Genomic DNA, 25,244 nt, shown 5'->3' on the forward strand with positions numbered 1-25,244 from the left:
CATGGACCCTGCCACGTTTTTGCACATGGTAGGAAATTGTCCCTTTCTGCAGCGGTACTGGCACCCAGTAGTGCTGTCTCTTGGCACAGTGACCGGAATACAAATGGACGTCTCCATGAAACACTGTCTCCTGGTAGTGCTCCTGATGCCCAAAAAAGGGACTAGAATGCGCTATAAGTTTGCACTACTAGGACTGGTCCTGGTGAAACGGCGGATAGCGATCCACTGGATACACTCTGGACCACCAGCGTGGGAAAAATGGAGGGGTAACTTACTGGAGTGGGGGGTAGCTGAGGAATGTCGCCTTAGAGCAGTGCAAACGGATGACAATGTGGAGTGCTATCTCCTAGATTGGGGGTAAGTGTCCACAACACCGAATGAGGGAGAGGCTGAGAGTGCACATAGCTCGCAGAGCACCAGGCCCACTGTAACACACCTGAAGCAACGCTGTCAAATACGCCCTCTCACGCCACGAGCGCATGACTCAGAGACAAGCTGTGAGTGCACCTCTAGGTCTTTGCTTAGGTTCAGAGTACTGTGCCACCTGCCTGTCGCTGTCACGAGGGTGGGGGAAGGGGGGTTGGAGTTTGATTTGGAGCGTGAACCCAGTTTTACTGCTGTGATTGTTGCTGTTCATTTGCCAAATGGGATGTTGGTCCTATAGTTTAAATACAAAAGTGAAGCCTTGCACTGTTAATATGACTGAGCAATGCCGCTCACGGATAGTGAGCTTGTATGTATTCATGGAATGACATGTTACTAATGCTGGCTGTATACTGCCAATAAGATACTGAAAATGTACATGTATATCTTTTTCCTGGATACAGTGGAAGCAGTTTTAATAAAAGCAAGTTAAAATAAAAAAAACTATTTTACTCTAAAAATATACTATTCCCACTATAGGTTTTGCCACAGTAGGAAAAGTATTGGACTTCGGAGGGATTATATTGACTATTCCTACTCCAGTCACTGCAATAGTAGGGAAAGTGTTGGACTTCAAAGGAATTTTATTTACTATACCCTCTCCAATCTATGCAACAGTAGGATAGTGTTGAACTTCCCTGGGGTGAAATTTACTATTGCCACTCCATTGTAAACATCAGAAGCGAAAGTGTTGTACTTCAGAAGGGTTCAGTTCACTACTCCCACTCCGGTCTGTTCAACAGCAGCGAAAACGTTGGATGTCAAAGGGGTTACATTTACTATTGCCACTCCAAACAATGCAACAATATGGAAAGTGTTGGACTTCAGAGGAGTAAAATGTATTATTACCACTCCAGTCTCTTAAACAGTAGGGAAAGCATTGGACTTTGAATGGGGTTAAATGTGTTATTCCTTCTCCAAACAGTGCAACAGTATGGTACAAGGGTGCCTGTGTCATAAGCAGGATAGTTTTTGTGCAGGAAGGGGCACTTTTCTGCACAAAACAATCCTGGTAGTTTTTTTTCTTTCTTTGTGTGTTACAGAATGCAGCACACATTGAAAGAGGTAAAAACTAGAAGAAATAAAGTTATCCTTCTTGTTGTGCCACCCCTGGGAGGTGTAAGGGTTTAGTGCATCTCCAGATTTACAGGGTCTTGTAAATCTGGGGAAGAGCCAAAATCCATGGGTGTTACATTGGAACACCCACTGCAACTTACATGGAATGCCACCCTAGCGCAGAGTAAGGCCGTAGTCTGATATGAAGGAAGGCCTTACTTCATGTCTAAGAGGCCATTCAAATTCATGCAAAGTGGCTTTGCACGGCCTTATAAATATGATTTGGTGGCTTGTCCCACAAGTGCATCACAAAAAAGTGGTGCTATGGTGGTGCAAGGGGCTCGTAAATATGCCCCTTAGTCTTTATGCCATTTCCAGTTAGAACATGCCCTTTTCCCTCCTTGAAAACTATCCTGGTTAGGTTCCACCCCTTTGAATGAAACTTGAGTGTCTTTCTTTTACATACTCAAGAGAATGGTTTTATGAGGTACAATGCTGTCTATCCACCATGTCCGACCATTTTTGAACTTCACAAAAAATATTCCAATTTCAATCACTGTTAAGGGTTTTAGAGAACCTGAATCAATTCACCCTCCGCGATTTGGGCACAATGGCTTAGACCCAATCCCTAACCTTAAACGTAATGGTTTCCACATGTTTAGAGACATCACATCTGTTTTTATATTCATATTGACATGCACATTCTTTCACACACTCTTTCCCTGTCTACTACCACAGTTTTCTTTTTCTTTGACCACAACGCTTTGTTCTAGGTTTATGCCTTTAAGGGATAAGAATGGAGAAACATTCGTGACACAATTAGGTGAAGTACCTGTATGCCCAGATAGATTCTTGAAGAGTTAAATTTGCCAATACCCCCATTATTTCCACTCTCTGCAAACACTCTTTCACAATTCTGTTTATTCTTTTGACAAGCCCATTGTCACGCAGACAGTATATGGCTGTCCTATGGTATTGTATGTGAAATTCCATTAAGAACTCTTTCATAGCGTCTGAGATAAATTGCATCTTGCTCTCTGTGATAAGTATTTCTGGTGTACTTTCTTCATGGAACACTTTTTTGAAGAATCTTGTTATGAATGTTGTGTTGATTTGTCACACACATCTCACCCTTATGCAACGAGTGTGGTGATTGACTAGAACAAGAATAAATAGCTCTCTTAGGGCTAGATGTAGGTAAATAGGATTTACAGATCCTAAAATACCGAATTTTACCGATTCGGTATTTTAGAATCGGTAAATGCTATGTAGCTAATAATTCGGTAAAAAAAGCGAATCGTTAAGATTTGGTATTTACCGAATCGGTATTTACCGATTCGGTAATTGCCATTCATTCCTATGGGTCTGAGGCCCATAGGAATGAATGTCAATTACCAAGACGGTAATTACCGATTCGGTAAAATAGGGAAAGAGTCAAGGGTGGCAGGGTGTAACTTTGACACCCTGTTCCACCCCTGAATAGTGCTTGTGTGCACATGTAGCACACATACATGTATATGTCTGTCACATGGCAGAGGTATTCGTTATTTACCACCAACTAATAGTTGGTGGTAAATAACGAATCCTTAAAGCAAAGAAGCACTCTTCAAAGTGCTTCCTACATGTCATTTACCGATTCGGTAAATATCGATTCGGTAAAAGATGATTCGGTAAATACCGAATCTGCAAAAATTCGTTATTTACCAAATCCTCCCCTACATCCCAAATGTCCAATACCGGTCGGTAACAGCCGAAATTCGGTAATTTCGGCCGTTACCGACAGTTATTGGGCCACCTACATTAGTGTCTAAAGATTTAATGGGTCTATAAAGTAAAGCGCAAACTTTATCCATGGCATTTGTGGGACTTCTGTAGGTAAAAAGGGGGGCTTCCCAACTTGGTGAGATTTGTAACTAGTCATGCATTTGGGCCGGCTTTGACCTTCGCTTCTACCATGACTTTCATAGCTGGCCACCAGTACTGAGAGCGTACCTTGTTTTTAGTGCGGCTTTGTCCCCAAACGAGTCTCATGTGCAAGATCAATAATATGCTTGTTCGTCCCTGCAGGTGGTATTATATTATTTTCTCACCTCTGTCTATCGCGCCTCCTTGTATTTTTAGTTCCAACCTGGCTTCCTCAAATTTGTACATCTCAACAGGAATAACATTGCGGTACTCCAGACTTCCTGAATTAGTTTTGAGAGCCTACCCGACTCATCTTTTTGCATGCAGTCTTGATATATACTCTCACTTAAGCTGGCAATTTTTAGTACTACCTCACTCTCTGGCCCTTCACCTTTGACAATAGACAAATCTAAGGTTGCCCGAGAAAGGAAATCTGCTACAATATTTAGTGTACCTCGCACATGGTTTTCTCTGAAATTGTATCCTTCTTAACCTAAGAGTCAATGGGATATCATGGGTGGGGTTCTTCCGTAACCTTTGATAGTAAAGGCATACATTAAGTGTTTGTCGTTGGTCCTGATCGTGAAAGGAATGCCCCATTAAAAACATGAAATGCCTGACAGCCCAGTAACAGGAAAAGGTCTCCTATTCTACCAGAGCAGTACCTTTCTTATCCTTTTGTGGCCCAGGATGCAAACGCCACAATCTGCTCTTTACCTTATACTATTTGTGTGAGACTGGCCCTGAGACCCTTGTTACTCGCATCAGTGGTGAACATGGTGGGTTTTTTAAGGTCAAACCTTCCTAAGGATGGAGCTTTGGTTATGGCTAGTTTAACGAACACGCATGTAGATCGACAATGTTCCGTCCAATCATATTGTGAGTTTTTCCTTAGCAAATTCCGTAGCGGTTCAACAATACTTGCATAAACCTGGACAAAATAAAGAGTAGTATTCAGACAGCCCTAGAAATTATTTAGAATCAGCTGCATTAGTAGGAGACTGTTTCCACCAATACCTCCACAAGATTGAATGTAGGTTTAATGCCATCCTGGGATACGGTGTGACCCAGGTATTCTAAAGGTCCCAGCTGAATTTGGCATTTGTTGTTCTTGATGGTGAGTCCTGACACCCTTAGTCTGGATAAAACTTCTCTCAATACACTTAAAAAGCTAGTATCCATGATTAGGGTTAAGCCATCCTGAATACGAGAAAGAGGATGTCTTTCAACCCATGCATTTGCATTTAAGTCCCGTAAATCCTTACACAGCCTAATATCTTTTCCTGAGGAATTGGTGCAATGAAAACTGGGGCTAACCATTGGGAGCTCTCAATGGGCTCTATAACCCCCAACTTTAGCAGTGTGTTTAATTCTTTTCTCAAACAGTCTTGCATTAGGTGGGGAATCGGTGTTCCTTGAAGGGTAACTGGCTTGGCCTTGAGCTTTAACTTTATGAAGTGCTCGGTATTTTTAGGCCTAGGTAGAGCTTGCGGAGTTTCACTCTGGAATTCTGCAGAGTTACCCAAAAACTCTGTGAAATTCTGATCACTTCCGCGAGCGGGCAGAGTATTGCTTAGCCACACCTAGCTACATGCAGGAGTGAGGCTTCCACAACCTTGCCGTTGTGTGCAGGAACGTGGATCCAACAATCTTGCTGATAACTTGGTCATACTAGTAATTCTAAGAAATCACCAAGCTAAAGGCAGGATGTTAAGGCCTAAGTGGCTCCTTCCTGTCATAAACATTAAGAATATTGTTGCGAGGCCCAGATAACCACATGGGAAGCCATGGGCTTGGAAGCAGGTCTCACTCTGCCACTGTGGCCACCAGCTGGAAGGCTCCACCTCTGCCAGGAGAGCACTGAATCTTGCTGTGGGTGATGGGGGTCATCTGGTTTGGGGTGATGTCAAGGCTGTTAGGGTATCTTCTGCAGTCACATTCCCTGAAGGTCAGCAGGCTTGCGTCTGTGTCTGTGCCTTTCTACAGAGGAGAGGGGCAGTTTTCGAGGTGGGGAGGGGGTTATTTGGTAAGACAAGAAAGCTGAGAGGATATGGAAGCTGTTAAACTGTAAACCACAACACCTACTTTTGTTGAGCGTGTCTCCTTACCATCCATGTTGCTAACTAACCACTACCACACATTGGCATTTTCCAGTGGTATCTGCCCTCCCTAGTGCACAGAAGCAGCTGTATTTTTCACACGGGATAGTTTATGATATTCATACAATTCACACTATTACACTTCAGAGGATGCTTATATATTATTTCCCTAAAGTCTGATCAGGCTGTGACAACAGTGTTGCAGAGGCTGGTAAAGTGGGGCACGCTGGCACCAGCAACAGGGCTTTTGCATCCAGATGAAAACCTACTGTCTTTTAACAGCAAGCATCCCGCAAGAATCACAAACTTAAATTACATGTAATCATAAAATTAAAGCATGCACACATTTCACAGTGGAAATAAGACATGCATTATCAACATGGCTGGAGGCTGTTTAAAGCATGGCAAGAGTCACTGAACAATATTCGGTGCCCCTGAGTCAGGCACAGTAATCTAATTTCTTGTTACAAGATTAAACTATCCAAGTAAAGAGGCATGAAAATAACTGTGGCCCAGAGTATAGTGCCATACGCTGTTATCTGATCAAAGAACAAACAGTAGGCTATTGTGGTGATAACTGAGCCTTGCTAACCCCTTCCTCTTCCCCCACAGCCTTAAACCTGCTCCCAACCTATGCAATATTATGTACCCACAAGTTTCATAACCTTCTTTAAACCACTGCCAAACAGGCTTAATAACTACACTCGTCCCAAATTTTCTGATGACAAGGAAATTGCCAGCTGGGTAACGAGGTGCGCTCACTTCACTCATTTCACTTACCCCAGGTGAGACTTGCCTGTAAACCAAGTTCCCAGGGGTAATAAAAAAAAGGGCATGTTAATCTGCTTTACCGTGTAGCTTACAGGGATAAAAAAAGAAGCATATTTTAAAACCGGAGCACTGGCCAGGCTCCATTCTCCCTACCTCTGATTCCTTTGTCACTGCCTAGGACTCTCTTTACAGCCCCACTGCACATGCCTCGCTTCTATTTGTTGCATGCACTTTGCAGTCTCACCCTGCCAAGTCTCCAGAAGATGCACATAGACAACTGTATTGCTATTCAGTGTATTCGGTGCTGTACCGAGTCCCAGTAGTCTGCCAAGCCTAGGCACAGCACTGTACTGTCAGCACAAACCTTTCACAACCAGCCAGAGTAAAAAAGGTCTCTGTGCAAGTGTGACGCGTCCTGCCATGCTGCTGTCTGGATTAAGCATCTGTGTGCCTGCGAGCTGAAGCATGGCAGTATGAAAATGGATTGAGAATATTATTTAACCTGTTTATTTGCACTGTAAACGTTTGGGATGTAGCTGGGACATGAGTCTTGCAATATAGCATCTGACCCACATAACTGATGAGTTTTATACATTTTAAGGATGTGTTTTTAGCTATGTGATATTCGGCAATTGTCCCTTGGTGTTTAATTCTTTTTAAAAAAAATATTTATTGTACAACTTTCTTAATGACATTTTTAAATCATTGGGAAATGTGATTTTATGTCTTACTTTTATGACTTAATTGTCGAATAAAGTTTATGACTCATCCACAAAAAAAAAGACTTCTTATCTCCCTGCTATCCATGTTAACTGCTGACCAAAATATTCTCAGACATGTATTGGCAAAGTCCTTTCTCTGTTACATTCTGATGCAGATGATGCAAGGATTTACCTGCACCAACTGGTAACTTTGGTTTGGATCCCCTAAACGATTGTGAGTTTGGGAAGTACTCGGGACTTCATGTATACCATACAAATTCTGCACTGTTCCCAGTAGGAGAGCTGAAGGGAGTAGATGTAGCTTTGCTACCAGAGGCATGACTACCCTGAAAAACGGATAGTGTCTGATACCTCAGAATACATATCTCAGACAGGATGCAACAATATCATGAGCTAAACTTGCGATGAGTGATTGCAAATCTCCATCCATCTATCAAATTCTGGAACACTTTGAAGCTCTCCCTACTGGGGAAAATAGCACGGACCAAAATGGTAGTACTGCCCGGTGCCTTTATATATTACAAGTTATCATGTACGAGATTCCCAGGAGAACCTCTCGGGAGCTAGACCAGCTCCTGGTGGAACAGCTATGGGCTAAGGAAAGGTGTAGAGTGACCTTCTAGAGCACCCATCAATAGATTTCATGCTCCATAACAAAAAAAAGTCCACAAAATGTTAACCCTGCCAAGGGGACCCCTGATTAAAATATCTTTGGGTACCTCTTAGGTAGTTTTTATTCACTTTATTTCACAACGTTACCCTCCTCACACTCGCACACATTATCACAGCTATGTACCAAACTATCTCTGCTAAAGAGTCATCACGCGGAGCCTGTGGCAAATTCCAGCACCAGCAACACGAGGAGCAAAACCCGATGATGAAGCATGACACCCACACGGGGGTGTGAGGGCACTACTTCCAATAAGGACGATCCCCTCATTCCCTTCACAGTCCAAACAGGCATCTCCTTCTCAGGAAGAGTTACCTTCCTTGCATATTAATATGCCTTCTTGGGTGCAAGGGTGCTGGTCCTTTTAACAGCTCCCTGTCCCCTTCTTTTTTGTGATTGATATACTAGAGTGGGACTTGCGACTCGAGCTTGAATAGGACAAAGGGGGAATGGAGGGTCCAGTCCTCAAATTGTACTATCTCGTGGAACAGCTGCAGCACGCAGTCTATTGGTTTTATGAGTAAACCAGTTGAGAAAAGTCCCTTCTGGCCGGACAACAACCTAAATTGTATTACTATATGTGCATTGGCTGGAATTAAGTATTACCAAAATGCTAATAAAATATATACATATATAAAAAAGAAACCTGCACTGCAATTATAGCTAAACGTTTGTATCAGGATCTCATAAAAATTTTAATGAAATTATACTACTGCAATCAATCGAAGCAAATAAGTCATCAAAGACTTCTGGCTGGTTAACACCATGAGTATAATCACTAAACACAACCATAAGGACCTTAAAAAGACTCTACCTTGGATAACAACTTACAAAAAGCAAATGGTCCTTTCTTAGACCAGCTGATTGACAAATCAGCATCAAAATAAAAAATAGCATTCATTGATAATAATAAATTGTTCTCAGACTACCAAAATAGTTTCCATCTGGGTCATGGCACTGGGAAGATTTATATCAAATTGAGTAGTGTGACTCTGCTGCGTAATCTATTATCAGCCTTTAACTCAGTGATTCTACTCCATGAGATAATTCATGACTTAGGAATTCAAGGAAACACTCTGAAGTAGAATGGATTACACTTTGCTAATTTCACAATCCCCTTCTCCTCCAAACCATTCAACTTCACAGCCTGTGTACTTCATTGCTAAACCATTGCTCCCAACCTATTCAACATCTACCTCACTACACTAGCTCCTCTTAAATCTCAGCTCATTTACCTATGCTGATGTTATGCAAATCATCCTAAAGATCGAAAGTCTAGCTGGTCTTGCCTTTGGTTCCACAGGAAATATCCACCAACAAATTATTAATGGATGTTTGCTAACCACCTCAAAATCAGCACTGCAAAAACTGAGGTTCATGCAGGAACTGGACTAACTAGTCCCACAATGCTTGTTTTCTGTCCAGAGAAGACCTGCCTTGGCAGTTCAGGCTGGACTGTTCCCATGAGGCACAGGGTCAAAACTGATTTGCATTTAGCTGGGTCTGAACTTGGGTTGCAAAGTGAGCTAAAGAATGATGATGGATTCAACCCAGATATTTAACTGGGGGTGAGTGTTTGTTAGAAATAGGGGTCTCTAGTTGGCAAGGGTTTTAACCTTTAACCAAGTAGGGACCCTTGCTTCTCAAATAACCCCAGCTCACCCCCTTGGTAGCTTGGCACAAGCAGGCAGGCTTATCGCAGAGGCAGTGTGTAAAGCATTTGCACATAATTACCAGTAATTCAGTGAAAACACTACAAAAGGACACCACACCAGTTTTAGGAAAATATCCAATATTTTATATACTTAAAACAAGACCAAAACTATAGAAATCCACAATACAGTACTTACAAAGGTATACTTTGCATGAATAATTTAGAAACACAGTTCACACGAGTTGGTAGCTCCATCCAGGGTAGCTATGCTGAGTCTAACAGTTCCAGCTGACCGCGACGATATTGGCCAGCGAATGCGTGAACAGACTCGGTAACAGTACCTTTCTCGTTGCGGCTGACACGTTGGTGGAAGCCGGTTGTGGCAACCGTCACGGTTGCATTGCAAAATGGAACTGGTGCAGGGTACGGTGTCCTCTTGATGCGGTGCAGGCAGTGACTCAGTGACGATCATCCAGACGAAGTCGAGGAGACCAAGGCTTACGGTGCAGGGCGAGACGGTGCTCGATGCAGTGCTGGCAGGTTACGGTGCAGGCGACAGAGCCGGTTAGCGGGAGCTGGCGTTGGTCGGTCCAGATGGCTGAGTTAGACGAGGCAGTGCATTGCGAAACTTATGAGCGGTGCCCCCAGCCACGATGCGGTCACGGTTGTCGAAGTCAGGAGCAGCTACGGAGTCAGTGAGACCAGGATGGTGAAGTGAAGCGAGGCGGTGCGGATTGCGGTGGGTGCCCACAGGTCATGGTGCAAGCAGCGGCTCAGTGGTGGCGGCGACGGTCGTTGTTGTCAGTAAGACCAGGGTTGTGGTGCGAGATGCGGCTGTGTGGTCTGTGGTGCCATCAGGACACAGAGCCAGCAACAGAGTCGGTGACGGAGTCGAGTGCGTTTTCCTTCTCTGTAGCAGCTGAAGCAGCAGTAGCCAGAGGTTGGTCAAGTCTTTGCAATCTTGCAATCCCTAAGACTTGAGAACAGGAGGCAAGCTCTATTGCAGGCCCTTGGAGATACTCAATAAAGAAGTTGCAGAAAGGTCAGTCCAGTCCTTTCACTCCACAAGACCGAAGCAGTCACTGCACTTCAACACAGCAAAGCACTCAGCAAAGAGATAGTTCCTCCTCACAGCTTCTCCAGCTCTTTTTCTTGGCAGTCTTCTCAGTCCAAAAGAATTTTAAAGCTCTGGGGTCTGGGCCCCAATATTTATACCACAGAATCCTTTGTTTCTCTGGAGGCAGAGAGTGTCTTTGCCCAGCCAGAACCAGTTCTGTCCTCTCTGGTGCAGATTCCTGGCAGGAGGTGGAGACAGCATTGTCAGAGGCAGACCAGGCCAATTCAGGTGAAAGGAAATCTCGTCCACCTACTCTAAATGCAGCCCAGGTCTATTTAGCCCAGCCCTATCTCATCAGGTTCTCTGGAGCCAGTGCTCCTCCCCAGCAACTGTCATCCAAAAGCCAAACAGGCAATACACAAACCTAGCAGAGCCACACTGATTGGCTAAGCAAGAAAATACCTACTTTCTAGAAGTGGTATTTTGAAACACAGAATGTAAAAATCACCCTTACTAAAAGATGCATTTTAACATTCTGAGTTCAGGCATACTAAACTTTATTTTCCTACCTTGTTCTCAGGGGTAGTTATGTTTATAAAATGTTATAAGCAAACTCCCCATTCTGTCCTATGGAAACATGTAGTCTTTCAATAGTGAAAGACGAAATTGGCTGTAGTTCAATATTAGGACATGCCACACACACAAGGGCATGTCCTACCTTTCACATACATTGCACCCTGCCCATAGGAGAATCTTGGGCCTACCTTAGGGGTGACTAATATGTAAGAGAAGGGAATGGTAGGTGAAATGACTGGAGATACACGAAGGGTAGAAGAAGTAGGTTTATTCATGGAAACAACCCCACAGGCATCAAGGACCAACTCCTTCAGTATCCTAGACCTGTCTCTCTGCCACCTGGATTCTACATTCCAGAATCCAGTAAGCAGGCATGAGACATTAACATATTAAAGGAGAAACACACTATTATTAAGATACAACATATCCCCCTTCCTAAATGATAATAAACAGAATATGAACAATAAAAGAGAAACCTAAATAAGTAGAAACTAAAACAAACATTTGAAGAAATGCCTAGGTAAAAACTAAAACATGCATTAGAAGAATTACCTAAAAAAAACAAAAGAAATTACCTAAAAAAAACAAAAGAGTCAACACTCATAATCCTTCATCCAAACTGGTTTAGCTTTATGACGAACACTTCTCCCCTTTACATCAGCACTGAAGTTAGAAGATTCTGCTGAATCAGATGCACATTTCTGAGCAGTAAGAATTTTGCACTCCAGATCATTGCATCTTGTTACACTCCTTGTATTCCATTTTTTCCCATCATCCAGTTTGACTAAATTTCCCACTGTATAAATAATTTGTTTAGGTTTAGACCATTTGGAAGAACCAGGTTTCCTGTTCTCCATACATCGCGTGCGTACCCATTCACCACAATTATAAGGTTTTAATGATGTTTTTACCCTGACATTATGGTCACGAACATACTTTTCTTGGTACTCTTGCACTTTATCAGAAATTTTTGTGTCATCTTTTACAGTCCCAACATGATTTTTCAACATCCACTTGGGTTTCACTTTAGAACCTGCCTCATGTCCCTTTAAAAGGATAAAAGGAGATATTCCAGTAGCAGTGTGTGGAGTGTTCCTGTACGACCATAACATGTTTTTGACAGCATTTCTGCAGTTGTCCCCATTGTTGTTAGCAAGCTGAATACATTCCTTCAGAACTCGGTTAAACCTTTCTACCAAACCATTCTCTCTTGGGTTATAAACCGAAGTAGTATTATGTTTGATACCCACCATTTTGAGATAATCAGCAAATTCACTAGCTATAAATTGTGGACCATTGTCAGACAGAATCACACTGGGATATCCTTCCCTCCGAAAAATCTCCTCACAAAAATCAATTATGTTGGAAGCCTTAATGTCTTTCACAAAAGCCACTTCAGGCCATTTGGAATGGAAATCAACTAAAACAATAGCGTATTTGTCTTCAATTCCCTTTACATGGAAAGGACCACAAATGTCCATGGCAACCTTGTCCCACGGCTTATCAGGAAAAGATGTAGCAGAAATAGTGGTTTCTTGTGCTTTGTGAGATTTGTCACTACACATACATGCTACACAACTCCTGACACATCTTTCTATATCCTTGTCCATTCCTATCCACCAAAAATCATTCCTGGCCCTTCTTTTCATGCTGGTCATGCCACTATGCCCTTCATGCATTAGATTTAACATCTTCTCCTTAAGAGAAGAAGGCACTACTAACCTATCACCTCTCCTAAGAATGCCCCCAACCATGGATAACTCTCCCCATACCATCTTGTAATCAGCTAAATCTGTCTTATTTAACGAGGATGGATCCACACCTTTTTGCAACTTGTCGATTATTTGCTGCAAAACGTCATCCGTGGCTACAGCTCCTATCCACTCCTGTTCTTTTATAGCATTGTTGCATGCATCCTCAATGTTGGCAACTAACCACTCATCCTTGTCATCATCTACACTAACAGCACCACTATTCAAAGGAAGTCGTGAAAGACAGTCAGCATTGATATTCTTATGACCTGGTACATACTTAATCTTGAAATTGTATCCCTGCAATCTGTAAGACCATTTTGCAATCCTAGGCGTGGCTTTTGAGGCACCCTTGGTTGTAAAGATATCAATTAAGGGTCTATGATCAGTCCATAACTCAAATGCTGTACCCCAAATAAATGTCTTAAAATGATCTACTCCCCACCAACATGCTAAAGCTTCCTTTTCAATTACAGAATACGAAGGTTCAGCTCCTTTAAGGGTGCGGGAAGCGAAAGCAATTATTCTCTCAACAGCTTCGTTGTCTCTTTGCATAAGAACAGCACCCAAACCATACGCACTAGAATCAACCACAATAATCGAAATATGACAAGGATCGAACGCCTTCAAAGCCACAGCTTTAGTAATATCTTTTTTGATGTTTTCGAAAGCCAGTTGACACAGAGTAGACCAAATAAATGACACTCCCTTCTCCATCAATAACCTTAACTCATGCACCTTGTCAGCGAAATTAGGCACAAACTTGGAATAATATTCCGCAAGACCCAAAAAGGACCGAAGTTGCTCTTTATTGATCGGATGCGGAGCTTTCTCTATGGCATCCAATAACTTCAATTTCGGTTTAACTCCTTCATTAGATATAGTATGACCTAAATAGTCGATTTCTTTTACTCCAAACTTACATTTTTCACCACACACAGTCAAACCAGCATCCTGCAGTTTACTAAGAACACTATGTAAGTTCTTATCATGAGAATTCGAATCATTACCCCAAATCAAAACGTCATCCTGAAAAATTCTTACATGTTCCTCATTTTTTAAGATGTTGCACATAACTCTTTGGAAAACTGAAGATGCAGAAGCCAAACCAAACGGCATTCTTAGATACTGAAAGGCACCTTCGGGAGTAATGAAAGATGTTAGATGTTTAGAATCCTCGTGTAATTTAATCTGATGATACGCATTGGACAAATCGATAGAGGAAAAATACATTGCATCCTTTATGCTAGATATCATTTCATTAATGTGTGGCAGAGGATAACGATCAACCCATATATTGTTTTTTAAATCTCTCAGGTCCACACACATCCTAATTTTTCCATTGGTTTTGCGAGCTAAAACTATAGGACTAAGCCAATCAGATGCTTCAATAGGCTCAATCACATTAGCTTCACACAGTCTACTTAACTCATCCTTCAATGGGCCTCGTAAAGCAAATGGCACGTTCCTCACCTTGTGAACAACGGGTTTGTTGTCAGACTTAAGAATGATCCTGTGTTTAAACTTAACTAAACACCCTAGATTTTTGCTAAACAGTTTTGGAAAAACAGATTCCCATTTGGAAACATGATTTTCCTCAGTCACTAAAACCTGATCTACATAATCTTGGGATAATAGCACTTGATCGGGATGTTTGGGATCTAATATTAAACCCATTTTCTTTGCATCCTTCCACCCCAATAAGGCACGTCCTTGTTCAACTACATATACAGGACTTAAACAGGATCTTCCCTTGAATGACAACCGGGCATCATAATACCCCATCATAGGTAGTTTTACGCCACAATACCCCTTAGGAGACGCAAGCGAATAAATTAGAGCTGGTTTACTGCCATTTTCCCACATACATTTATCTATAATGGTATACGGCGAACATGAATCTGCCCACAGAGCCATGTCATCATCATTTATCCTCACAATACACTTGGGAGGTTGATAATCATCAGAGATTTCATAAACAAAGTCATTATGTATAACCATTACTTCAATCTCACTATTTGCATTATCATCATCTTCACTTTCATCTTGCGGTTCAATAAAATTCACAGAACGTTTCCAATTACTATTATCGCCAGTGCGGCACCACTTTGCAAAATGACCAACTTTCTTGCATTTGCTACAAGTAATTTTAATAGCAGGACATTTGATGAAGTCAGCAGTATGTTTCTGACTGCCACATCTGAAACAAGCTCGCCTGCCAAAATTACTCCTATTTTTTGAGAAATTTACTTTTGTGTCTTTTTGATCAGATTTAGAATCATTTTTCATTTTGCTGTGGTTTATAACACTGACGCTATTGGATCCCTCACTATCTTTTAGTTGTGAAGAACTTAACTCTTTGACATAATGAGACGTGTTTTCCATTTTTCTAGCGGTGTCTAAAGTTTTCTGTAATGAAGGATTTTTAAGCTCAAGCAAACGCTCTTGAATTTTTATGTTTCTGACTCTATTTATAAATTGGTCTCGAATTATTTCTTCATGTAAGTCCTTGAACTTGCAAGTTATGGCTAACGACCTTAAACAAGCTACATATTGTTGAACATTTTCTCCTTGTAATTGTGCCCTGGAGAAAAATTTATGCCTTTCTACAACAATGCTGTTTTTTTTCCATAATTCTCTTCTAATGCTTTTAAAGCTTCAGAATAAACATCTATAGATGCATCGTTGGAACTAGTTTCACTAGTTTCACTACTTTCATCTATGGTGTCAACAACGGTGGATACAACACGATTAATTACTGGTAAGGTTTTTAGAACCTTTCTTCCTTCCACACCTAAATTGTGTTTGAGTAGAGCTAATTTTCTAGATGGTAAAAACACACCCCCCCTATAGCTTCTAAATAAGTTTCAAATGATTCAGACCAATCCTCCCAATTCATGGAAGGTGAACCAGGATTTTGAAGAAATTTAGGAGGAGCAGTGACAGAAGAGTTGACATCCATTATAAATATCAATGAAATCAAGGTAAGCTGTGAATAGATAAAAACACTTAGGAATAACACATTAAATGCAATGTTTCAAATTTCCTGTGAATTCTTCCACTAATGTAGCTAGAGATATGATAAGCACACTTCAGATTAGTTAATATACATGCCAAGTCTCAGGTTTCTTGTAAACTCTCTCTTCGAATTTGTCCTCTGTGAAAACTGTTAAAATGCTGCTTGTTATAAGTTCTTACTCATAGTTTGATGTCTTTACTCGTGTTCGATTCCAATGTCAAAGTGTCAAAAATGAAATACCGCTTCCTCTTCAAGGAAGAAACGTTGTCTCCGCGGTATTTTGCTTGTTAGTGGTTGCTATGGAGATGAAAGATGGCCGCCGGCGTCAGGATGCGCTGTGACGTATTCTGCGTCGGATGCGTGCAAGGAGGAAGGCGCGAGTGAAACAGAGCGCGTTGAGCACAGTGAGCGCGCAGTCTTTTGAAAGACAACACACGTGCAAGGAGGAAGGCGCGGGTGAAACAGAGCGCGGTGAGCAGCAGTGAGCGCGCAGTCTTTTGAAAGACAACACACCTGACTGTAAGTAAACCGCTTGAACAGTTACAGTGACGATACTCACAATGTACCGTTTTGATGGTTTCACGATGGTTTTACAGGATCATCACGCAGCAATCACTGGCAACAAAACAATAATCAGTCATCAAAGCTGCAACAAAACGAAGTCCCAAAAATTTTGCTTCATTTAAAGACGATCTTTGTCCAGATCGCGTGGCATTTAAAAACAGCACACAATTGACATCTAAATGAAAATGGATAGTAGAGTTTACTCGGGAGTTATTTATAATTCAAGAGTACCTTGTTGATGAAATATCAGCCCGGGGGTTGAGGTTTCCGCGAGAAAAATTTTTTCACAGATGCTTTATAAATTCCTCTCCAGATAATCCAATGTAGATTCTTGATCCCATCCTCGTGGCCACTGAAATGACTGGAGATACACGAAGGGTAGAAGAAGTAGGTTTATTCATGGAAACAACCCCACAGGCATCAAGGACCAACTCCTTCAGTATCCTAGACCTGTCTCTCTGCCACCTGGATTCTACATTCCAGAATCCAGTAAGCAGGCATGAGACATTAACATATTAAAGGAGAAACACACTATTATTAAGATACAACAGTAGGGCCTGGCAAGTAGGGGCACTTGCCAAGTCAACATGGCAGTTACAAACTGCGCGCAGACCCTGCAGTGGAAGGTCTGAGTTACATTTGAAGGGCTGCTTGTATGGGTGCACAAGCAGTGCTGCAAGCCCACTAGCAACATTTGATTTAAAGGCCCTGGGTATACACAGTGCACTGTACTAGGGACTGACTAGTAATTCAAATATGCCAATCATGGAAACACCAGCGTCCTAAAACCAACAAAGACAGGTCAGGAAAAAATAGGAGGAGGAAGCAAAAAGTTTGGGGATAACCCTGCAAAAAGGGCCATCGCCAACAGTGTCTGAAAGTTTCAGCTCTACTTCCATCATTTGCAACTGGACTTACCACAGCTCATTAGCCTTTTAGCTTCATGAACTATAATAACCTTGTTAGAAATGGGGTGTCTGGTTGATGCAGGTATACACCCAAGCCAGGCAGATCCCACCACTCTAGTCAGGGTAAGCTAGATACACCACTGAGATCATCTGTCCTCACCCTCTGGTAGACTGGAACACAGCAGGCAGGCTTATTAAGGGAGGCAATGTGTAAAGTATTTGTGCAACACACACACTCACCCACACACCCACAGTAACATAATGAGTACACTACTAAAAGACTTCACACAGGTTTTAGAAAAATAACTTAGTATATTCAGAACCAATTACAACCAAAACAACAAAAATCACATGTATACGTTTATGCAGATTAAAAAATAGCTGATAATCTCAGTGATGGTGGAGCCCTTGTGCTCCTCTTCCAAAGGTTACAGTCCCAATAGGGACTAAGTAATAGTCCAAGCAGTGGATCACAATCAAGCAGTGTCTTAAAACCTAGTGACAGACAAGCTTGCTGCCAGACACTCGAGACCGGGAGTCCCAAGCAAGCTAAGACGTCCATAATTCACAGTATCTATCGTGCAACCAAAGGTGGGCTGCCGTCAGCCTATCTTTTTGGAATTGTAAGGGGGGTGTGCTGCACTGGGCTACCTGTGAGCGCCAAGTCTGTGGTGAAGTCAACATGCCGGGGGGATCTCTTTCAGGCAGGACAGACTCGCCGGGCTCAGTCGGCACATGGCACAAACATGTGCGGATGTACAATACAGCAGCAAAGACTGCAATCATTGTTGCGATACCGCGATCTCAGTTGGCCCCCAGCACAGACATGTGAGGGTTTGGAATGCAGCGGCAATCTTCATTGAGATAAAATGATTTCAGTCGACACACAGCGCAGATGTCTTCAGGTGTAGAATGCAGCAGCAAACATGACAATCCTCATTGGAAGGGCAGACATGGCAGCCCAACCGGTGCAGTGGACGTCTTTAATGGCCCTGAGACTTCTAGGACAGGGGGCAAGCCAGATAATACTTGAAGCATACTCTTAGCTCCATGCAGTGCAAGAGTAGCAGGCAACAGGCCAGCACAGCAAGGCATGTTGCAATGTGGCAGCACCTCCTGGAGCTCAGAAAGTAGCAGGTCAACACAGCAGAGCCATTAGCATAGTGGCAGTCCCTCCTGGCAGCACACCTTTTCTTTCTGACAATCAGCATGGAGCGCTGGTTACATATCCAAAAAGTGCCTAATTAGATGGTGTCAGAGACCCAGTACCTATACCCAAAAGTGCCATAATGTAGTGGGTCATTAACAACGACAGAGGCTGTCCAATACCCCTGAACCAGGGACAAATTATAGTAACACCAAACAAAAGGTTCAGGTACACAATTTCAAAAACAAACTACAAATTAAAACTACAACATTGTCATTCAAATAAACAAAGAGGAGAAGAAGACAGAAAGAAAGAAAGAAGCCTATATTTCAAACCCAATTCAGAAAAGTATTAATAATTTATTAGACATATAATTTTCAGATAAAAACACATTACAAATCCAATAAATCGCTCATTAACAAGGGTGTTGGCAGAACTAAGGCAACAAATTCATATCGCCAAACACGTGGCTAACATACAAACATTGTATCTATAGAAAGAACAACAAAAACAAATATAATGTGTCTTTCACAGTGTGTGGCCACAGAATGCGTCTACGGCGTTTCGACCGCTGGATGACTATGCGGTCATCATCAGGACAAACAGTGGTTTGAGCGTTTTCAGTAACAGTATTAAAATCAGACCATTAAAATTTTGAACAGTAGATACAGTAAGTTAAAATTTTTCATAGGTCCTCATAACGAAAATTAAGGACAGATAAATCAACTTGTGTGGAACTATATCTTCGTTATGGCAGGAAATCCAAATAGAGCCTTAAGTTGTAGCCCAGCGTTTGCTCGAGCTTGCTGTGTGTAACAGCGCTGGAAATTATCTTGTCTGACCTGCGAACTTCTGCCGATTGATTGGGCAAACGCTGGGCCACACACTGTGAAAGACACATTATATTTGTTTTTGTTGTTCTTTCTATAGATACAATGTTTGTATGTTAGCCACGTGTTTGGCGATATGAATTTGTTGCCTTAGGTCTGCCAACACCCTTGTTAATAAGCGTTTTATTGGATTTGTAATGTGTTTTTATCTGAAAATTATATGTCTAATAAATTATTAATACTTTTCTGAATTGGGTTTGAAATATAGGCTTCTTTCTTTCTTTCTGTCTTCTTCTCCTCTTTGTTTATTTGAATGACAATTTTGTAGTTTTAATTTGAAGTTTGTTTTTGAAATTGTGTACCTGAACCTTTTGTTTGGTGTTACTATAATGTAGTGGGTGGCTTCAAAAGAACTCTCTGAAGTGCTCATATCCAGTTTCAGCCCAGTCCTGTCTGCTAGCCAAGCTATGGGGGCAAATCAGCCCTTTGTGGGGAAACAGGACACTTTGCGCCTGATTCACAAAGGTAAAGTTAGACAAAAGTCTAACTTTACGACTTTCGGTATTAACAAAGGGCATTTACTACTCGTAAATGCCATTTGTGAATACCATAGATTGAACTTTACTACTTTCAGCATTCACAAAGGGCATTTACGCGTAGTGAATGCCCTTTGTAAATACCGAAAGTCATAAAGTTAGACTCTGTCTAACTTTACCTTTGTGAATCGGGCCCTACCTATTAAAGTGAAGTGTGACCTCCTCTCCTCCCTCCTGCCCAGGATGACCCATCAGAATGCTTATCAATGCAGATGCCGTTGATTGTCCTTGTTGTGGCTGTCTAGAGGGAACACACAAATATAACTATTACCCAGCCCAACCCAGACATGCATTTGAGACAGGCTGTCAGGCAAACAGAGCAGTTAGTGCAGAGAAATGTCCACTTTCTAAAAGTGCCATTTCTAAAATAGTAAAGGTAAATCCATCCTCACCAGTAAGTAGGATTTATCAACCATATGAAACATCAAAAAGCTACTCTTCTCTGATCAGGAATTACAGCTTAAAAGAGTATTAAGGAATTTCCAATGCTACCCTATCAGAGGGGTAGGCCTCATAGTAGTGAACAAGGAAATAGGTTGTTTATCACTTCCCGGACATGCAAAACATAAAGGTGCATGCCCTACCTTTCACTTACATAGCACCCTTCCCTTAAGGCTACTTAGGGCATACTTCAGGGGTGACTTATATGTAATAAAGGGGGAGTCTAAGTGTTGGCAAGTAGGTTTTAAATGTCAAGTCGAAGTGGCAGTAACTGCACACACATGTCCTGCAGTGGCAGGCCTGAGACAAGTTTGAAAGGCTACGTCTGTGGCTGGCACAATCAGTGCTGCAAACCCACTAGTAGCATTTAGTTTAGTGGCCCTCGGTACACGGGGTAATACTTTCCAAGGGACTTCCAAGTAAATTACAAAGGTCAATCAGGTATACACCAATCCAAGCATGTTTAGGGAAGAAGTACATGCACTTTAGCACTGTATAGCAGTAGTAAACTGCTCGTAGTCCTAACGACAACAAAAAGATTCAGCAAAAACATTTAGGTCCCAAACAAAAATTTGGGGGGGAAGACCACCCTAAGGCTAACAGTTCTTACAGACCACCTCACTCATCTGAAGTGTTGACCTTGGGGATGATTTTATAATGTATATCACAAGTTAATCAAGTGCAAACACAGCTTCTGCATAATGAGGTGAGTTCAGCATATTTGCAAATAATCATTCAAGCTACCATTGCTTAGGCACTCTCCCACAATTTACCACACCACTAAATTATATCTTGGAACTATGCTAATAATATGTCAGAAACTACAGAAAATTCAAAATGTGACTGCCTGACAACATTCTAATCTAATAACTCGGATTCATTATATGCTTGGTCACCTCACCACCTGGCTCCTAATAGCTAAGCATATCACCTTTAAACTTTATGAACATAGAAAGACAGAATATTCATGGGAAATAATCACTCTTCCTACAACAAAAACTGCAAATGTACCTTCAAGACAGACCTATGTAGTTAAGGCTGGCACCGTCAATGAGTGAGGCTCTCTTCTAAAATGCACAAATTAGGGCAAGCTGCACCATGCTTGGGCATCTCTGTGAACCTCACATACCCCCACCAACATCTCCAACACAGGACACTGGGCATTCGACATTTTTTAACATATGCACTCAGAAACATTGCCCAGGGCCGAAAGAAAATCAGACTTCTTTGCAGCCTTTCCAGGGGTAGAAAAGTGCAATACAGATGCTGCAGTGAAAAATTAAGGGGCAGATGTACAAAGTTTCAATTTGTAAGTCTCATATTGCGATTTTTTTTGTGACTAGCAATTAGAGACACATAATGAAATGTACTAATGTGTCTCAGACATATTAGCGATTACCAAATGGGTCGTAAGAGACTTGCCTCATCAATATTCATGAGGCAGGTCGCAATTTGCTACCCATTGTGAATGGGCAATAACACAGGGATGTTGGTCTGCTGGGGACAGCAGACCACCATCTCTGTGTTTGCTTTTTATATAAAGCAACATTTTTTTTCAAAAATGCAGTCCTTTTTCCTTAAAGGAAAATGGGATGCATTTAGATGAAAAAAAATAAAAGTTTTGTTTTAATTTGTAAGGGTAGGCAGTGGTCTGTGGGACCACCGCCTGCTCTGAACAAATGTTGGCCACCCATTCACAAAGGGGAAGGGGGTCCCTATGTTGCCCCTTCCCATTTGAGTATGGCTTGCCACCAACTTCAAGGTAACTCCAATTGTTTTGCGACCACTTTCCCAGTCACAAAAAAAATTCCTACATACCAGTGCAACTTGCTATTAGGAAAAGGAACGCCCTTAACACGCCCCCTCTTAATAGTGACGCACCAACCCTATTCTCCGAGTTGGTAATAGCTTAAAAGACTCACAAAATAGGGTTGATATATGCTAAAAAGCACTTTACCAGTTGCTAACTGTGCCCATGGGCCGTTTGCAACCAGTAAAATGCTTCGTACATCTGGCCCTTTGTTATTTGACAGCAGACAAGGAAGTTATTTGCTCCTTTATTCCTTCAAAGCTGGCTGCATGGAGTACATAGTAAATAGTAAAATGTGTTTGAGCACAAAAAAGGGTTGATGGTAAGCCTTAGACATACCATAAGATCAGTGATTCCAACACACTCAAAGGTATAGTCGGCGCCACCATCTGTCATCTCAGCGATCACCTCGTGGATAGGCTTGGAAAAATCCTTGGGACTAATGCATTCAGTGGCTCCCACAGCTTTTGCCTTAGGAAACTTGTCCTTGTTGATGTCAACTGCAATGATCCGTGTAGCACCAGCAACTTGGCAACCAATTACGGTGGACAGACCAATGCCTCCCAGGCCAAAAACGACACAGGTAGAACCAGGGTGAACCTGAAAACAGATAGAAAAAGGAAACAGTGAAGTTTTAGTGAGCTCACTAATGACAAAGGATCTGAATAACGTCCTGTTCAGAGAAGTTCTGGGATATTAGTTTGTCACAACACAACTCAAAATAACATGACCTCATTGCAACCTCACTCTCAATATGAATAGCATCCAGACATCAATCTGCCTCCGCCCTTACGAAAGCATGGTTTCACTTTATTTAGTCATCATCAAAAAGACCTCATAGGACACCTAATTTGTAGCATTGGACCGAGCTGAATATACTCATATGTAATTGGATATCAAAAAGCCAGTCCAGTTCTTTCCTGAAAATTCTTCCATAGCATTGTAGAATTATATTTTATGTGTACCTTATTGTTGCTTCTTCTATTACTGTAGTATGACCCTACATGAAGCTGTATGTATGTTACAACTCCTTATGTTAAGCACTCTGCAACCCTGTGGGGTCCAGTTTGTGCTATACACAACCATATTCATTTTGGGCACACAGGCCATCATCATATGTGGAGCATGGAAGTGTATACCCTCTCCTATCACAATCATTGCCAAATTCACATTGTGAGCTCAGTAAAGCAGCTAGAAGGTGACATTTGACACAGTTCAAAAACATTGCACTGCAGTTGAAAAACAATTGTAGCACACTTTCACCTTAACTATTTTCCATGCAGTCGTTCAAGTTCACCTAAATAAAAGATGCACTTCCCCAAACTATTTTTATATAGCAATGTATTGACCTTTAAGGAATTTCAAACATAACAATTCTCATCATGTGACACCTTCCAGTTCCATTGGCATGATTTGACCATACATTTGAAGAGAGAGTTTAAATAATATGTGTTAAATGTGCTACACTATGACCAACACTTTTTGCAACTGTTCAGTATGTATCTCCTCTGTAACTCATCCATTTCTTCCGAATCTTTGTATGTTTCTGTTTGTAGCCTATGGCTTCATAAATGTGTCTAAGCTGTAAATTTTAGCTCGGGGGGCAGATATAAGGATCTGCATCTGAGAAGAGGTTCCATGCTTCCAGAAATGGTGGTTTTAGCAGGAAGGTTCAATTAAGGATTGAGAGATCCTTAAGATCAAGGGGTCGGATTGACATCAAGAATACAGTCGTAATCCAATGTCTTCTATTGGGCCACACAAGTGTACTGGTCTTCTTCCTGGTTTTAGCTCCTTTTTAAGAGGTTGGCGCAGTGGTTTGGAGTGGAGTGCAGAATCCGATATAGCTTGCTTGAGGGTCACCTTCTATGGTTTGAATAGATTATGCCCTGGTATTGATTCTGGACTTCATGTTACTACTGTTGAAAAGACACACGCTCACAGAATCCAATGAGGATGGGTAAGTGCAAGGAGGCTGCAGTTCTTTCTAAGACTTCTTAATCATAATTTTTCAAATTATATTTCAATGATAGATCTTTTACCCAATGCTAAAATATTTACAGATAATCTGAAACATGGACGTCTTGGCCCAGATTTACAAAGAGTTGCACAATGCAAGTCAGTGAGTGACGTTGACCTGGAGGAAGCAGAACCGCAGCATATCTAAAAAAAAAAAAAAGGGGGAGGGCATTACCATGTGAACCAAGATGGAGGACATGCAGTTCAACTGCTCTGCCACCCTAGGAACTCTTATCCTGTTTTTAACAAACTCTGCAGGAGCCATTGAGCCGATCTGCGGCACGCCAAGACATCAGACTCTCCTTTGAGACCTGCCAAAAGAGGAGTTTTTATTCCCCAGTGCCAGACTTCAGAGGACCACAAGGCTCCTCTGGCCCAAGCCTCACCTCGCAGCCGGGCCTTGGTGACAGAAGGCCACAGGAGATGAGACCTTTCAGTGATCGCTCTGAGGGCACCCCGACCACGTTGTGGCCCACCTAATTCTGACAGTGTCTCTCAGGATGAGGTGCTGCGCAGCAAAAGCTGCACTTATCACCTCCCACCAGGGACTTTAATGCTGCCGGCTCCACAGATGGGAGGACTTACGGACTTGGGGCAGTGCACTGGGCGTGGTGGCCAGAACTGTCAGCCCTCTCTCCCTACTCTTAAAGCGGGAGGCTGAAGGACGAATACCTGCTTCCTCATAATAAAGCAATAGGGCCCTTTTGGTGACTCCCTCTCCTCCTAGAAATGCACCTGACCTGCAGTCCACATACTAGCAAGTGAGCAGGTCAGTCCTCTCTGACTCCTCAGGCGTCATATCTTGTTACTCATTGGTCCCTCTGCCTTTCAAATGTGCGGATACCCCAGGGGCACTGAACTACAATCCCTTTGCCCAGAAATCAGTTTTTCTTCTCAGCACAGACTGCTTTCTTAAGACAAAGACGCATTATTCTGTGAAAAGGGGGACACCGAAGACCTCTTGAGCCCCTTGCTAGCCGATTTTGGGTCTGAATGGACATTGCTCTCCCATCTCCCTTCACCTTGGCCAGCCTGGAGGATACTACTGGCCAGACATGAGGAAACATGCAACATCTTCATTTGTGACCCCTGCCCAACTGCCCTTCTCTCACATGCCACTGCTGTCAACGTTGCAATGAGACGATACATCGGTGCCCATATCAGTTCACTTTTGTGGCGGTGGGGTGCTCGTCCTGTGGGTGCCCCCCAACCATCCTCCTCTCTCT

General features: G+C 42.2%; 1 protein-coding gene across 1 annotated transcript in view; it reads right to left on the reverse strand.

Annotated features, from left to right (window-relative positions):
- The window catches only part of LOC144818539 (alcohol dehydrogenase 1-like), a 295,630-nt gene that overhangs the window by 123,940 nt on the left and 146,446 nt on the right, over positions 1–25,244 (reverse strand). Inside the window, exon 6 of the mRNA XM_078676059.1 lies at positions 22,339–22,599. Within this exon, the coding sequence (XP_078532185.1) occupies positions 22,339–22,599 (261 nt within the window). The remainder of the gene's footprint in view (positions 1–22,338; positions 22,600–25,244) is intronic.

The sequence above is a fragment of the Lissotriton helveticus genome, chromosome 2_1 (genome assembly GCF_964261635.1).
Source record: "Lissotriton helveticus chromosome 2_1, aLisHel1.1, whole genome shotgun sequence".
NCBI classification, from domain to species: domain Eukaryota; kingdom Metazoa; phylum Chordata; class Amphibia; order Caudata; family Salamandridae; genus Lissotriton; species Lissotriton helveticus.